Source organism: Lupinus angustifolius, unplaced genomic scaffold, assembly GCF_001865875.1.
Source record: "Lupinus angustifolius cultivar Tanjil unplaced genomic scaffold, LupAngTanjil_v1.0 Scaffold_65_78, whole genome shotgun sequence".
NCBI lineage: Eukaryota > Viridiplantae > Streptophyta > Magnoliopsida > Fabales > Fabaceae > Lupinus > Lupinus angustifolius.
In genome coordinates, this window is record NW_017723196.1 from 55,148 (window position 1) to 73,339 (window position 18,192).

General features: G+C 32.1%; 1 protein-coding gene across 1 annotated transcript; it reads right to left on the bottom strand.

Annotated features, from left to right (window-relative positions):
- Positions 1–1,086: 1,086 nt before the first annotated feature.
- On the bottom strand, positions 1,087–17,928 carry LOC109339277 (FHA domain-containing protein FHA2-like). Its single transcript, XM_019576690.1, has 3 exons — positions 17,385–17,928; positions 8,346–8,491; positions 1,087–1,562 (listed from the first exon to the last, which is right to left on the bottom strand). The coding sequence occupies exons 1-3, from the start codon at positions 17,875–17,877 to the stop codon at positions 1,362–1,364; spliced, it is 840 nt and encodes a 279-aa protein (XP_019432235.1). The 5' UTR covers positions 17,878–17,928; the 3' UTR covers positions 1,087–1,361.
- Between the last annotated feature and the right edge of the window lie 264 nt (positions 17,929–18,192).

Sequence of the window (18,192 nt, forward strand, 5' to 3'; positions counted from 1 at the left end):
ACCATAGGTGAACTTAGGTTCAATTCCTCCTTCTCCATTTTTCCTATTTTCCATTTATAGTATATCAATAAAGGAAAATTTACCCAATTAGTATAGGTTTACTGTAACTTTATAAAAGTAGTGCAACTTTTATAAAAAAATATGTATTTTCATGGAATCCTTGATGCTTGTGTACAACTTTACAAGAACTTTTGACTCTAATGTATAAGTTTCCAGAAGTCGTGGATGTTTTATTTTTTTCCTCTCTCTCCTCAGATCGAGATCTCTCATCCACAAATTCAATTTCTGTAATTGAAGTCATAATTCTCTTCCATTTCTCTGTGTGTAGGTTGCTTTGCTTGCACTATCGGTCACCGAGTTGACCCCACCAATATCTATTTATAGAAATAGATCATTGTGTGTGTCAGAGAGGACAAGAGAAGCCACAAAGAGAGAGGGAACCCAAACTCAAAGTTAAACTTATAGCGTCCTACTTAATATATATATATATATATGAATGGAGATCACATGTCCTATTATTTATGTTTTATTGTATCCTAACTTATTGAAAGTTGTTACATATTTAAAAATAAAAATTATAAAAATAGAAAATAACTTTTTTAAATCATGTGATAGGATTTGATTGGTTTGAGATATGAAAACATGAATTTTTTAAGATAGAGAATCCTGTTCCGTAATATATATGCTTCCCTCCAGGAGACCCAGGGACAGAGAAAAAAAATGGAACTCACATATTATGAGCCACGAGTTCATGGGAGTCACGAAATCCTGCAAAAATGGTGCATGGGAGTCACTAGTTTTTGTAAAGTCGTGTATGGGAGTAACGAGTTCTTGTAAACTCGTGCATGTGAGTCATGAGTTCTTATAAACTCGTGTATGGGAGTCACGAGTTTCTTAGAAAATACATCTTAATAATTTTTATAAAAGTTAAGCTACTTCCTCCATAATTTTACTATCAACCTACATAGCAGGGTAAAATTTTCCCCAACCAACATTCATAAGAATTTTATAACATGCATGAATTAGCAAATACTACTAGTATTTAACAAGTCAATGTGCAACTAATCAATAGTTTACACAAGTTTAATTACCATACATAATACTAAGAGCAAACATCACCACACAACTAAACACAAATAGAAGTGTATTTTCTAATGTAAAAAGCATTAGTCAAGACACACCAAAAGCAGTATCATTAAGGACACACACAAAAATAACAACATAAGTAAAATTTTGCATAGGTTTTATGCCAGACTATATAGGCATAATATAATACTGAAGATGAAACAACAGCTTTATTATAATTCATAAGCAGCACTTGAAGCTATCATTGTCAAACAAGTGACACCAATGTTGAGATTTCAAGAGACCAGAGTCACAAACTCCATCATGACCCTATCCTTGGTCTTTGTTGTGATGTCAAAATGCTCAGGGTGCTTCTTTAATAGTGCAAGTAAACCATACCAAGGTCTCCCTTTGCATACATTACCAGAGGAATTTTCTGATGTGAGATACTTCTTCACTGTATTTTGGTGCCAAACATTGCTATACCTTGCCACCAGCTAAACAATAATAGAGAAGTAAACATTAGGAATTCAAATGTGAAAGTTTATGTATCACATCAAATGCATTTTAGATGCATAATAGTACATTGAGTCATTCCACCTTCAAATAGCAACAAGTACTTGAAGTTTAATTGGATTAAATTTCTATATAATTTCTTCCAATAGTCACTTCCTTTATTTTCCATATTCCCACTTTTCACCAATCTTTCCATGTTACCAAGCACTCTATTTTCCATTTTACCAAGTACCCTATTGGACACCTTATGAATGTGAACTAAAGTTTACACCAAAATTAGTGAAGAAAAAATAGAACAAGTGAATAATACTTGGACAGCCAGACTCACTTTTCACTATTCACACCAACAAAAATTAACAAAGGAACTACACACTAAGTATAATATGGAAAACCCCCTTTAACAATGAGGAAAAATCAAAGGATAATTTCTAAAGATAATCCACTATATCAAAGGATAATTGAATTACCTTATCTATGCTTGTTTAGTGAGGAATACTAAATTTAATGTATTTAGAGGTGGTAAAATTATCTACGATCCATAATTCATCTAAATTTATCCAAATTCATCCGAGTTAATGAATTTAAATGGATATAATCCACTAGACATTGTTGATAATGGATGGATTCAAACTCATTCATTATATCCAATGCATATCTATGGATATATCTATTTGGATGAACACTCATCCAAAAAAAAATGATGTTCTTTGCTTTTCAATTTCGTTTAAAAAATTAAATTCAAGCAAATTTATCCATTATTCTCACTCTCACTTTTAATACTTTATTAGATTGATATCAATTATAGGACATGTGAATGTAGTTAATATTAAAATTTTATTCTTAAGTACATAACATATATAAATATGAGAAAAAATGTATGTAGTATATTATCAATGCCTCATCCGTCATTTATATTTAATCATCATTGACTCTTCAAAAAAAAGTCATTCAAATGAATGGTAGATGATAAGTGATTATGTAGTAATCTTTATACTTATAGTGTATACATATTACACTCTATAAGTATTTTTTAAAATTTTTACACGTAGAATCTTAAATGTCATATACTTATAGAATATTGCAATTTTTTTTTAAAAAAAGTTCAAAAAATCACTTTTAAAAACAATCACTTCTTTAAAAAAATCACTTTTAAAAAAAATCTTAAATGATTTTAAAAGTGTTTTTTTAAAAGGTGATTTTAAAAAATGTTTTGTTCAAATATTAGTTTTTAAAATAATGATTTTCTTCAATAGTGTTTTTAGTTCCAATAAAAAAATCGAATGGATTGGATATTCATCTATTCAAATCCATGAAAAATGAGTCATGGATGGATTGGAATTCATCCATTAAGTTTAGATATAGATGAGTTAGATAACTTAAAATATAGTTTAAATAGATTTATTGGATTGATGGTTGATTTTCCAACCATCCATTTGTTACCCTTAAATGTATCTAATTAGCTCTCCTATTATATTTGTAGTATTACATAACACCAAAGAATATCCCTAATGTACACGCTATGCTATTGGAATTTCTCCTACTCACTATTTCTCTCAATGCAATAAGCATTGAATTTCTTATGCTTTTTTGTTGTGTTTCTGCCAATGCATTGATTGAGTTCTATTTATAGAGACTAGTGGACTTTCAAGGTTACAATTCAATCCATTAAAAGTTTTGCCTACATTTATTGAAATATTGTCCAATATAAAAAGAATTATCATCAATTTGAAGAAGAATTTGTAATTCAAAAGCTTGAACAGTTTATTGGGCCTTAGATGTTAATGGGCTATTTCAATAACTAACACTATAAATAACAATTCTTATAGTTAGCTAGTTGTTAATTACCAACTTCCACTTTCCAATAATAGATGCACTATTCATTCTCTTCTTTACTATTACTCACATCTTTTCTTTCTGCTTTCTCTCTCTCAATCTTCAACAACTTCATTTCTAACAATGGTATCAAGAGCTAAAAACGATCAGCGACCTGTGGTGGTGTTAAAAACGACACAAGAAGCTTCAAGAGGTGAAGCACACAGTTGAGATCATTTGGGCAAGAACAGAGGTGGAAGTGAAAATTGAAAGGAGGAGATGACAATCTCGAATGGGTTTGCAATAAATTTTCCTATACTTGATGGAAAGAACTATGATCATTGGAGCATTCAGATGAAGACAGTTTTCATATTTAAAGAGTGCCTTGAAGTTGTACAAGTTGGGGTTCAACCACTTGATGAGAATACCACTAAAGATCACAAATTGGAGTTTAGAGATACCAAGAAAAGGGATTGTAAAGCAATCTATCTAACACACAAGTGTGTGGATCATTGAAACTTTGAAAAAATTTCAGCTGCATCATCTTCCAAAGGGGCTTGGGATATCTTGGAAAAGTGCTATACTGGAGGTGTGAAAGTGAAGAAGGTCGGGTTGCAGATGATAAGAAGGAAATATGAATTGCTCCAGATGGAGGAGCAAGAGAAGGTATATAAGTATTTCACTAGAATTCGAAGCCTAATCAATCTTATGAGGAGCTGTGGGGAGCAAATATCTGAGCAAGGTATAGTTGAAAAAATCCTTAAAACTCTTTCAGCTAAGTTTGATAATGTATTTATAGCAATTGAGGATTCAAAAGATCTTGAACATTTCAAGGTTGATGAGTTGCAAGGTTCTTTGGAAGCTCATGAATAGAGATTCTTAGAAATATTAAGTGACATGCAATCACAATATCACTCAATGTCCAATTTAAGAAGAGAAACTCAAGACGCAATGATAAATCAAGAAGAGATGGTGGAAGATGGCATATTGATAAGAGACATGAAGGTGAAAATTCTAGTCTGTATGGCCAAGGACTCAACAAAACTGACTCAAACCAAAACTCTGAATCTGAAAAAAGATACACCAAGAAACTTAGCAACCTAAACAGTGGTGGATTCGGTGGAAAGAAGAAGAAAGATAAGAGTAAGATCCAATGTTTCAATCTTAGGAATTGGGGACACTTTGCATCAGAATGCAAACTTAATAGGAGATGTAGGGATGCTGGAGCCATATTAGCCAAAGATGAGGACTCTGATCAAGAAGTCCTACTGATGGCAGAGATAGATAACTCAGGCTTAGAAGGAAGTGACTTAGATGAGGCATTGTTGATGATCACTACAAAAAATGATCATCAACTTCCTACAGACAATTGGTGCTTAGATACGTAATGCTCAAACCATATGACTGAACACAAGGAGTGGTTTCTGACCTTTGATAATTCTGTGAGGACCAAGGTAAAGTTTTCAGACAATAGCTTTATTGTTACAAAGGGAATTAGAAAGATAATGATCAAGAAGAAAGATGGAAATGCCTCATACATTTTAAATGTCTTGTATGTGCCAAAAATGAAGAACAATCTTATAAGCCTTGGTCAATTGCTTGAGAAGGAATACAACATGAGGATGGAAGACAAAATGTTGAAGATCTTCAATAAGAATAGAACTCTAATATTGAAGGCTCCACTCTCAACCAATAGGACCTTCAAGATTGGAATCCAGCTTGAGGATCATGAATGCTTAGAATCCATAGCAGATGAAACATGGACTTGGCACAAAAGGTTTGGGCACAACAATTTCAGAACCTTAGAACTGATGAGTAAGGATGGAATGGTGAGTGGACTTCTTAATATCAACATACCAACTAAAACATGTGAAGATTGTCTTACAAGTAAGCAATTTAGGAACTCTTTCAAGTCACAAATACCATCAAGAACAACAAGACCATTAGAAGTAGAATACACTGATGTGTGTGGGCCTTTGGAAGTTCAATCATTAGAAGGGAACAAGTATTTCTTGTCTTTCAAAGATGATTACACTAGAAAGTTGTGGATTTACCTGCTGGAAAAAAAGAGTGAAGTTCTCAATAGATTTAAGAGCTTCAAAGCACTTGTAGAAAAACAATGTGGTAATCAATTGAAGCTATTGAGAAGTGATGGTGGCAGGGAGTATGTACCTAATGAGTTTCATGACTTTTGTGAAAGAGAAGGCACCACTCATGAGATCATTTCACCATATATTCCTCTGCACAATGGAACTGCAGAGAGGGTTAACATGATTGTCCTAAACATGGCCAGGAGCATGATGAGAACTAAGAAACTTCTAAGAAATTTTGGGGTAAGATGTGGCCACTGCAGCTTACATTGCTAATAGGAGTCCTACAAAAAGGCTAAAAGGAATGACACCATAAGAGGCATGGACAGGACTGAAACCAAGTGTGAAACATTTCAGGGTATTTGGATCAATATGTTGTAGACACATACCAGATAATAAGAGAAAAAAGTTGGATGACAAAAGAGAAAAGCTAATCTTTCTAGGATATCATTCAACATGGGCATACAAGTTATATGATCCAGTGACTAATTCCATCTTATATAGCAGAGATCTCAAGTTTGATGAAACGAAATCTTGGGAATGGAATTCAAACCAAGAAGGTTCACACAAGGCAAGTCAGATTGGTATTGAGTTCATCAGCAGAACACCACAAGAAGATACAAGGAATAAAGGGAATACAGTTTCTACTAAAACACCTTAGAGACAAAGACAAAGGTCAACCAGGTTGAGAGACTAAAAGGTATTCTCAAACACAACAATCACTTTTGAAGATGATCTTGTTCACATGGCTCTGTTGGCAGAAATGAAACCTATAACATTTGAACAAGCAGTTAGAGAAGAGTGCTGGATTGAGGCTATGAAAGAAGAAATCAAATCCATTGAGAAGAATGGTACATGGGAACTCACAACTCTTCCAGAAGGAAAGAAAGTCAATTCAGTAAAATGGGTTTACAAAGTTAAGTTGAAGCCAGATGGAACTATGGCCAAGCATAAGGCCATATTAGTGGCAAAGGGATTCTTGCAAAAACCAGAGATAGATTTTGATGAGGTATTTGCACCAGTAGCAAGGATGGAGACTATGAGACTAGTCATAGCAATAGCAAGCTCAAGAGATTGGATCCTATGCCAAATGGATGTAAAATCTGCTTTTCTGAATGATCCACTTGACAAAGAAGTTTTTGTAACACAACCTCTTGGCTTCGAGGTATCAGGTCATGAGCATAAGGTGTACAAACTTCACAAAGCACTCTATGGGCTAAAACAAGCACCCAAAGTATGGAATAAGAAAATTAATAGCTTCCTTGTTAAGCAATGACTCCTCGGGTGCACTAGTGAGCATGGGATTTATATCAAAGGCATACACATTGAAACATCGATGATAATATGCTTGTATGTGGATGACCTTTTGATAATTGGAAGAAAAATTGAAGAAGTAGAGTATAAAAAGAAAACTGAAACAAGAGTTTGAGATGTCTGACTTAGGAACACTCTTATACTTCCTAGGAATTGAGTTTATGGAGACAACCAGAGGCATACTTATGCACCAGAAGAAGTACACATCTGATGTGCTTAGGAGATTCAATATGATTGATTGTAATCCATCCCCTACACCCATTGAGACTGGAAATGCCCTATGTAGAAAAAAGGAGAAAGATCAAACTGTGGACTCTATACTCTATAGGCAAATGATAGGATCACTTAGGTATATCTGCAACTCAAGACCAAATATTACTTATGGTGTTGGAGTGGTTAGCAAGTACATGGAGAATCCTAAGCACTCAATATGATGGCAGTAAAAAGAGTGTTTAGATACTTGAAGGGGAGACTAGATTATGGAGTATTCTTCCCAACCAAAAAGCACAAGGAGGAAGCAACCATGATTGGTTATACTAATGCAGATTGATGTGATGATAAAGATGATAGAAAGAGCAAGAAGTTGTAGCTCTCTTATCATGCGAGGCAGAGTATATTGCAGCATGTTTGGGTGGATGTCAAGCCTTATGGTTGCTCTCTTTACTCAATGAACTGGGAATGCACACAGTAGAACACATGCTGCTTTTATGTAGATAACAAGTCAACTAGCAACTTGGCCAAGAATCACATAGCTCATGGACGAAGCAAGCATATAGAAACAAAGTTTCATTTCCTAAGAAATTGAGTAGATAGAGGGAATCTGAAGCTGGAACACTGCAAATCAGAGGAGCGACTTGTTGATGCTCTAACCAAAGCATTGAAGAAGGGTGTTTTCGAAAAGTTAAGAAGGCAACTAGGAGTTGTTAGTTTATCTAGCTTGAATTAAGGAGTGAAGAAGAATTTGTAATTCAAAAGCTAGAACAAGTTATTGGGCCTTAGTTGTTAATGGGTTGTTTCAATAACTAACACTATAAATGGCAACTCTTATAGCTAGTTGGTTGTTAATTACCAACTTCCACTTTCCAATAATAGAAGCACTATTCATTATCTTCTTTACTATTACTCACATGTTTTCTTTCTGCTTTCTTTCTCTTTCAATCTTCAACAACTTCATTTCTAACACAATCAATCACAATATGCATGATAATGATAAAACAAGTAATTGTTTATGCCAAATGCAACACAACATTACTCTTTTATCACTATGGACTTCAAAATTTCAAGAGTTTAATGTAATTCAAGAATTAAATAGTAGGATTTTTATATGCCAAACCAATATACCATGTTTTAAATCACATTTCACGATCGTAATTGTGGCTGGCTGTAATATTACAGTTTTAGAAGTTTCCATAATGATATCACTATTGCATTGTGGTTTATATGCATAATAGAATCATGTGACAACTATTGGATGGATTAAAAAAGTTTATAACAATTGTGAAAGGAATGATGTAGAAGGTTGAAATTTAAATGATAGTCAGAACAAACCTCTGCATGAAAATTCTCCATAGGTATCCATTGTCCAGGATTGCAAAGATCAGAGAGAACAGTAACTATAGCTGTGATAACATCATTTTCTTCAGATTGTTGAAGCTGAAGATTTTCAGCTGAAGATCTTCCTTCTGACTTCTCATCTGCACCAACAAACTCATTTTAATAATATATTGTTGGAAAAACTGATTGTTGGGAAGATGTTATAACACTTGAACAAAGAAATAGTTGTTGAATATGCACGTAAAGAATCTACGAATTCTATATTGTTCATGTAGAATAGGAATTTAAATTAAATGCTTTCATTAAAAAAAAGTTGGAATCAAGTGCAAAAACTTGCACAATTGTAGCAAAATGCACTAGTCAGGTATGATGCAAAGGAAACATGCATGCTGTTATTTTTTGTTTCTTTCATTCTTATAGGGATTCTTTATCCTCACTTGCATGAATCTCTCAATTTAATCTTTCTTCTTATATTCTATTATTGCAAAAAAAGGACTTCTATGTTTTGATCATTTCAAAGCCAAAAACTCTTCTCTATTGAACATTCAATGGATAGAAAAAACCATTTGAATACATCAATACTAAAAAGAGAGATATGACCTAAGTTAGGAGTTATGAGCATCAAAGGGAAACAATATTTTACATCCAATTTTTACCTAGACTAATGTCGACAATTCTAAGGGTGAACTTCAGCGCAATGATAAAGTTGTTGCTTAGTAGTCAACACTTCACGAGTTCAAATTCATGAAACAGTCTATATTGATTGTAGATATAAGATTGCGTATATCTACCTATCATGCACTTTAGGCCATTTCCTTTATGCTAGCTAGTATCTTTGGCTCTTTGCTGTGGAATTTGAACTCATCTATATTTTTCTAAACTTAAATTTTAAGCTATAGTCTACTCCTTTAACCTATACCTAACATGTAAATAGGAAAACATACAGATTTGGAATTTAAATTTAAGCCGGGTACATTGCATATCTTACAAGATAAAATCAATTAACTATTTATGAAGAAAAAGTTAAAAACTCATGTCATACTATAAATAGACAAGAAGAAAAAGAAGCCAATTATAATTTAATTACAAGTATATGTAGACTAATTTAATTATAATTTAAGTTTAGATATTTTGTCATTTATCATGCTTCACAATTTATAACATTATAAGAAGAAGAGACTTATTTTTCAATATACAAAATCTGATCCATATATTTGAATGTAACTGCAATATTCCAAAAAAATACACACATATTTTGATTTAAAATTTTAAATAATTGAAATTTAGCTACAAAATCAAAACTAATAAATTCAAAGATGAAAAGAAAAAGCAATTAGTAAATCATCATAGATTGATGAATTATCATCTAGATGCTCATTAATTAACCCTATTCACTAAAAATCTACCTATTTAATTATTTAAAAGTTGTAGCATATTTGTTAGTGGTGAATAGTGCACTTGTAGCAATGGATGACTCGTATAGCTACAACGAATGAGAAACTATTTTAAATATGGTTACTATGAATAAAAAGATAGGAACTAAAAGGAAGAGTTGGATAATGAGAGAAAAGGAAGAACAGAAAATTGTTTGTCCTCTTAACATGAAAAAGAAGGAATGAAAATAAAAATTGTAATATTTTACATTTTCATAATCCAAATAGAGCACGGGAAGAGCAAGAGAAAAAAGAGAAATTTCTACTACAGAGTAACCAGCAAGCATATAAATCATACGAAACAGAAGTAGAGCATTAATTTGAAAATAAGTACAATGAATTTGTAAGGATATAATATATATATATAGGAAAATGTTGGGTTTATTCAAGTGTGAAGTCTTACATTGGATATGCATGCAGGGAGGAGGAGTAAAAGAGTTTATAAGAAGGAAAGGCTCATGAAACTAATGCCTTAAGGTTTGGGTTCAAGACGTGGTGTCTCACTTATGACTCTTCACTCTTCCCATATCCATAACAATGGAACTCCCCGGTGGTTGGAGGCTCCTTGGTCGTAGTATGATCCAACAAGTGGTATCAGAGCCGATGGTTCGGCTGGGACATGATGGACTCAAGGGGAGCAGACTGGAAAGTGTGTGGTACCCACATTTAAGGGAGAGATTGTTGGTTTTATTCAAGTGTGAAGTCTCATATTGGATATGCAGGGAGAAAATGAAGGATGGGTTTCATGGCTGAGGCTATAGTCAAAGTGTGAAATAGAGTGTACTAATTAATATCTTAACATCATCCTTATTATCCTTAAAAACAAATATAAAGAAAATATAAGACCTTGACAAAAGCAATGTACATATTTAACCACATTACATTACATTCAAGAAGGGAACCAAAAAAATAAATCATCCCATGCCAAAATATAGAGATGTCATATTATTGACAGTGAAATGAAAAATTAAAACAATGCAATGAAGTATTTTATATGCCTAGAAAAATTAGGAAAAATATAAGACAACTAAGAAAAATATCAAGAAAGTCTTAAGAAAAGCAATAGTTAAAGCATTTGATGGGCTATATAAGTTCTTAGGCGTCAAAGATTGGAAAATAAATATTTACATGCTTATTAAGAGTGTGGAAGGAAAGACAAGGGACATAGTATTGGTTGTGGAATAGAAAATCAAAGGAAGATGAAATAATTACTTTTAAAAGCTACTAGTGAAGGTCACAAAATTTTGTTGCACTAAAATAGGATAAATATTAGAGAGAAAGATTATATCATAAAATTTGGGAGTTCTAGATAAAAGAAAAACTAGGCAAGTTATAAAGGGTTAAACTTATGAACCATAAAATGAAGCTGAGATAAAGTAATTGAGTAGAAATTAAGAGAAGAGAGTGATATTAATAAACATTTTATATTGGGGTTCAAAATTATACTTTTTATTATTGAATTTGAGAGTTAGAAGTGAAAGAAGCTCTAAAAATGATGGAGAATAACAAAAGGGATAAACCATATAATATATCTATTAAGACCTAGAAGGTTCTAGGAGAGTAAGGTATTAGATAACTTACAAACTTATTTAATGAGATCATGAGGTCTAAGAATATGTCAAACAAGTTGAAGAGAAACGTCTTAATCCTTATTTATAAGAACAAGGATGAGATATAGAATTGTACAAACTATAAGGTATTAAGCTCATGAATCACACTATGAAACTATGGGAGAGGCTAATTGAGTGGAGGTTGAGATAATAGATGAATATAATTGAAAATCAATTTGGTTTTATGTCGAGGAGGTCGACCATAGAGGCTATATACTTTCTATGACGATTGATGAAAATATATCGAAGGAATCAAATGGACTTGCATATAATCTTCATTGATTTGGAGAAGGCGTATGGTAATGAGGTGCCTAGATAGGTTTTATGGAATGATCTAGAGAAGAAAGGTGTTCGAGCAATCAAGGATATGTATAATGGGGTAAAGACCAGCGTGAGAATACAAGATGAGATCTCAGAAGATTTTTCTATTACTATGGGACTAAATCAAGGGTCATCATTGAGTTTGTACTTGTTTGCATTGGTTTTGGATGTGCTCACTAAGTATATCCAATAACCAATGCCACAACACATGCTCTTTGCGGATAATATTGTCTTAGTGGGAGATTCAAGAGATGAATTAAATGGGAAGTTGGAATTGTGGAGGCATGAATTAAATGGGAAGTTAGAATTGTGGAGGCAAGCCTTAGAAGCTCATAGATGTCATATAAGTTGATGTAAGATTTCATGAAACAGTCTATATTGATTGTAGATATAAGATTGCGTATATCTACCTATCATGCACTTTAGGCCATTTCCTTTATGCTAGCTAGTATCTTTGGCTCTTTGCTGTGGAATTTGAACTCATCTATATTTTTCTAAACTTAAATTTTAAGCTATAGTCTACTCCTTTAACCTATACCTAACATGTAAATAGGAAAACATACAGATTTGGAATTTAAATTTAAGCCGGGTACATTGCATATCTTACAAGATAAAATCAATTAACTATTTATGAAGAAAAAGTTAAAAACTCATGTCATACTATAAATAGACAAGAAGAAAAAGAAGCCAATTATAATTTAATTACAAGTATATGTAGACTAATTTAATTATAATTTAAGTTTAGATATTTTGTCATTTATCATGCTTCACAATTTATAACATTATAAGAAGAAGAGACTTATTTTTCAATATACAAAATCTGATCCATATATTTGAATGTAACTGCAATATTCCAAAAAAATACACACATATTTTGATTTAAAATTTTAAATAATTGAAATTTAGCTACAAAATCAAAACTAATAAATTCAAAGATGAAAAGAAAAAGCAATTAGTAAATCATCATAGATTGATGAATTATCATCTAGATGCTCATTAATTAACCCTATTCACTAAAAATCTACCTATTTAATTATTTAAAAGTTGTAGCATATTTGTTAGTGGTGAATAGTGCACTTGTAGCAATGGATGACTCGTATAGCTACAACGAATGAGAAACTATTTTAAATATGGTTACTATGAATAAAAAGATAGGAACTAAAAGGAAGAGTTGGATAATGAGAGAAAAGGAAGAACAGAAAATTGTTTGTCCTCTTAACATGAAAAAGAAGGAATGAAAATAAAAATTGTAATATTTTACATTTTCATAATCCAAATAGAGCACGGGAAGAGCAAGAGAAAAAAGAGAAATTTCTACTACAGAGTAACCAGCAAGCATATAAATCATACGAAACAGAAGTAGAGCATTAATTTGAAAATAAGTACAATGAATTTGTAAGGATATAATATATATATATAGGAAAATGTTGGGTTTATTCAAGTGTGAAGTCTTACATTGGATATGCATGCAGGGAGGAGGAGTAAAAGAGTTTATAAGAAGGAAAGGCTCATGAAACTAATGCCTTAAGGTTTGGGTTCAAGACGTGGTGTCTCACTTATGACTCTTCACTCTTCCCATATCCATAACAATGGAACTCCCCGGTGGTTGGAGGCTCCTTGGTCGTAGTATGATCCAACAAGTGGTATCAGAGCCGATGGTTCGGCTGGGACATGATGGACTCAAGGGGAGCAGACTGGAAAGTGTGTGGTACCCACATTTAAGGGAGAGATTGTTGGTTTTATTCAAGTGTGAAGTCTCATATTGGATATGCAGGGAGAAAATGAAGGATGGGTTTCATGGCTGAGGCTATAGTCAAAGTGTGAAATAGAGTGTACTAATTAATATCTTAACATCATCCTTATTATCCTTAAAAACAAATATAAAGAAAATATAAGACCTTGACAAAAGCAATGTACATATTTAACCACATTACATTACATTCAAGAAGGGAACCAAAAAAATAAATCATCCCATGCCAAAATATAGAGATGTCATATTATTGACAGTGAAATGAAAAATTAAAACAATGCAATGAAGTATTTTATATGCCTAGAAAAATTAGGAAAAATATAAGACAACTAAGAAAAATATCAAGAAAGTCTTAAGAAAAGCAATAGTTAAAGCATTTGATGGGCTATATAAGTTCTTAGGCGTCAAAGATTGGAAAATAAATATTTACATGCTTATTAAGAGTGTGGAAGGAAAGACAAGGGACATAGTATTGGTTGTGGAATAGAAAATCAAAGGAAGATGAAATAATTACTTTTAAAAGCTACTAGTGAAGGTCACAAAATTTTGTTGCACTAAAATAGGATAAATATTAGAGAGAAAGATTATATCATAAAATTTGGGAGTTCTAGATAAAAGAAAAACTAGGCAAGTTATAAAGGGTTAAACTTATGAACCATAAAATGAAGCTGAGATAAAGTAATTGAGTAGAAATTAAGAGAAGAGAGTGATATTAATAAACATTTTATATTGGGGTTCAAAATTATACTTTTTATTATTGAATTTGAGAGTTAGAAGTGAAAGAAGCTCTAAAAATGATGGAGAATAACAAAAGGGATAAACCATATAATATATCTATTAAGACCTAGAAGGTTCTAGGAGAGTAAGGTATTAGATAACTTACAAACTTATTTAATGAGATCATGAGGTCTAAGAATATGTCAAACAAGTTGAAGAGAAACGTCTTAATCCTTATTTATAAGAACAAGGATGAGATATAGAATTGTACAAACTATAAGGTATTAAGCTCATGAATCACACTATGAAACTATGGGAGAGGCTAATTGAGTGGAGGTTGAGATAATAGATGAATATAATTGAAAATCAATTTGGTTTTATGTCGAGGAGGTCGACCATAGAGGCTATATACTTTCTATGACGATTGATGAAAATATATCGAAGGAATCAAATGGACTTGCATATAATCTTCATTGATTTGGAGAAGGCGTATGGTAATGAGGTGCCTAGATAGGTTTTATGGAATGATCTAGAGAAGAAAGGTGTTCGAGCAATCAAGGATATGTATAATGGGGTAAAGACCAGCGTGAGAATACAAGATGAGATCTCAGAAGATTTTTCTATTACTATGGGACTAAATCAAGGGTCATCATTGAGTTTGTACTTGTTTGCATTGGTTTTGGATGTGCTCACTAAGTATATCCAATAACCAATGCCACAACACATGCTCTTTGCGGATAATATTGTCTTAGTGGGAGATTCAAGAGATGAATTAAATGGGAAGTTGGAATTGTGGAGGCATGAATTAAATGGGAAGTTAGAATTGTGGAGGCAAGCTTTAGAAGCACATAGATGTCATATAAGTTGAAGTAAGATGAAATATTTGTAGTATAAATATAGTAAGAGAAGAATAAACTCTACTATGACGGTAAATATTGGGGATGACATCATACCACAAGTTACTAGATTTAAGTAATTTGGTCAACCATATAAGACAATAAGAAAATTGACGAAGATGTGAACCATAGAATTCAAGCAGGTTGTATGAAATGGTGGAGTGCTTCAAGTGTCATTTGTGATTAAATGGCACCACTCAAGCTTAAAGGAAAGTTTTAACGCACGACTATAAAACTTGCAATATTATATACGAAATGTTGAGCGATAAGATGTCAACAAAATAATAAAATACATGTAGTATATAAGAGAATGTTGTGTTTGATGAGTGAACACACTAAACAAGATAAGAATAAAAATGAATGCATCAGGGAGAAAGTTGAAGTAGCTCTTATTATAGAAAACATTTTAGAATCGTGCCTTAGATGGTTTGGAAATGTGAGGAGGAGACCGGTAGAAGCCCTTATTTGGATAGTAGATTAAATGGAAGTTAGTCCAATTCCTAGAGGAAGACGAAAATCAAGAAAAACCACATGGGAAAAATATGTGTCCAATTAGGAACTGTGAAAAACTCTATAGTAGAAAGAACCGGAATTGATATCACTTACATTCTGGTAATTAATAATATACATGATGGGTCACAACTACTATAAGTACACAAAATGAGGTTAAAAAATATCTTTCTCTAGTTATAGGACTACACCTCACCAAGGATTAACTTTAAACCTACCTTATTTATGTTAGTCTTGAATGTGAATATTGAACATATCCAAAAAGTTGGTGTCACAATATATGTGTTTCCTATATGATATATTATCCTAGAGTGTCAAAAGAGAAATTTATTAAGAAGCTAGATATATTATATGGACATAAGTTTTGGGTGTAGGCAACTTCAATTTAAATATAAGTGTGGCATAGTATATGGATTGCAGTTTAGTAAGAAATGTAGTATTTCTAGCTTAGATGTTATAATCAAAGATTATACTAAACCGTAAGTCACAAAGTTTAAGTATTTTTAAGATAAAAGAGGAATTTGAGGGAGATGTAAGTCATATGATTTTAGTGGGAGAGTGAAAGGAAGTATTCCTTTTATTTTATTATTTGTGATAGAAAGATTAATGAAAAGCTTAAGGAATTATTTTAACGCTAAGTTGAAAAACCTATGATATTGTATGATATTCAATAATGAAATATTACTATGAGAATAAAACCAATGTAGCAAAAAATAAAATGTTTGTTAGAATAAAAATAGATACACTAGATAAAATATAATTAGAATGAATGAAATTGGAAGAAATTTTGAATAGCACCTATTCTATAAAATATATGTATCTCGCCATAAGATATTTAAGTAGCCTAAATAAAGATAGAGTAGACCAGGAAAAACTATTGAAATTAGTAAAAAGAATTTATATATATCAACATTTGTATATAAACATGATTTAGTAGGAGAGAAGCATTTGATATGTGAATCCTACCTAATAATAAGGCTTCGTAGTTATTCTTGTTATTGTTTATGAATAACTTTCATTTTAATCTTAAAAACAAAATGAACTTAAAAACACTAGTACAAGGAAAAATGTCATCAATGGCGAAAAATCTCATTTATCTATTTGTATTGAAAGAATGTCTAGACTGAAAAATATACAATTCCAATGAGTTGAATTACATACTCAATTTTATGGAAAATCATATACATGCAACATCCACCACTCAACATATAATTAAGGTTTAGAAATGTGTAACTATTGTAAAATTCAATGGTGGATACATTGGCGCAATGCCATGTATATAGTTCAATATAAATCTGATATGTAGCAACATATATTCTCATTATATTATTAATTAAAAAGACTTAATGAGTGATGAATATATTGACATGTACATGCTTCATCTTAAAAATTGAAGTATATAATAACACAACTCAATTATATGTCGGAAGTCATAGGGTGGTTTGATGGCGAGGATGAAGAATTTAAGAAAGGGAGTGTATGACGTTCTGAGTTGTTGATGATTCGAGTTTCACCCACAACAAAAATACTAACATATTAATAATTGTCGATCAAAAAACTCAATTATATGTCATAACCTATCAAGCAAAGACACCCATATCATTCAAAAACTTGTTTTTTCTTAAAACAACAAAGAAAATCTACCAAGCCATTTGCAAAATTTTCTTTTACAAAACATTCTTTAGATGAACCTAGAATGTGATACAAAATGTTAATGAGAAATCTACTAACTAGTGATATAATTACAACAAAATTACATAAAATTAACATAAAGAGAAGGAGTAAAAAACACTAACTCGATGCTCCAGCCATCAAAGCCTTGCCTTTAGAACCCTTTTTCTTGCTACTTCTACCATCACAATCTTTATCATCATTACCTTGATCCTCATAGTTAACCCTTTTTCCATTCTTCATTGTTGTGGTTGTAGCCAAAATGTTTCTCAATGGCAATAAAAAGTAGAATTTTATGTCACCTATTTGGATCAAATCTTGTGAGTTGAGCTGCACCATAGGGTTTCCGGGGAGGTGGAGCATGCCCTGAACAAAACAACCATTCTTTCCGAGAACTTCGAGGGCGAATCGACGACTCGTAAAGTCGAAAAATATGCGTGCATGTTGGCGTGATATTTTCTTGCCACCACCAAGGCTTGTGAGATCAAGATCCACAATGAAGTTTTTGGAATTACGACCAAGGATGATAGAGTAGGTTTGCATATAATACTCGAAATTCACACCATGGAGTTTCGCAAATCCAGCTTCAACGTTGCTTCCACCAATGGCGTTTTCCATGGATGATGGTTGATGAGAATGAGAGAAACAATTGAAGTTGGTGAGAACAAATAAGAGGGTTTGATCGGAGCATGCAATTGCAAAGTGTGAAGGGGAAAGGCTAATATATTAAAGTTAACTTTTTGTGTATGATTAAAAAAACCAATGAATTAAATATTAAAGAATAAATTATAAAAAAAGTTATAAACATGCCTTAAATAAAAATTGAAAATTTTAATTCTATATAAAATTTCTTTATTTAAAAGGGTGTGTTCAAAAGGCAAGTTTTCTTTTTACCAACGGACGTTGGTTCAAGTAGTACATGTTTGATTCCCC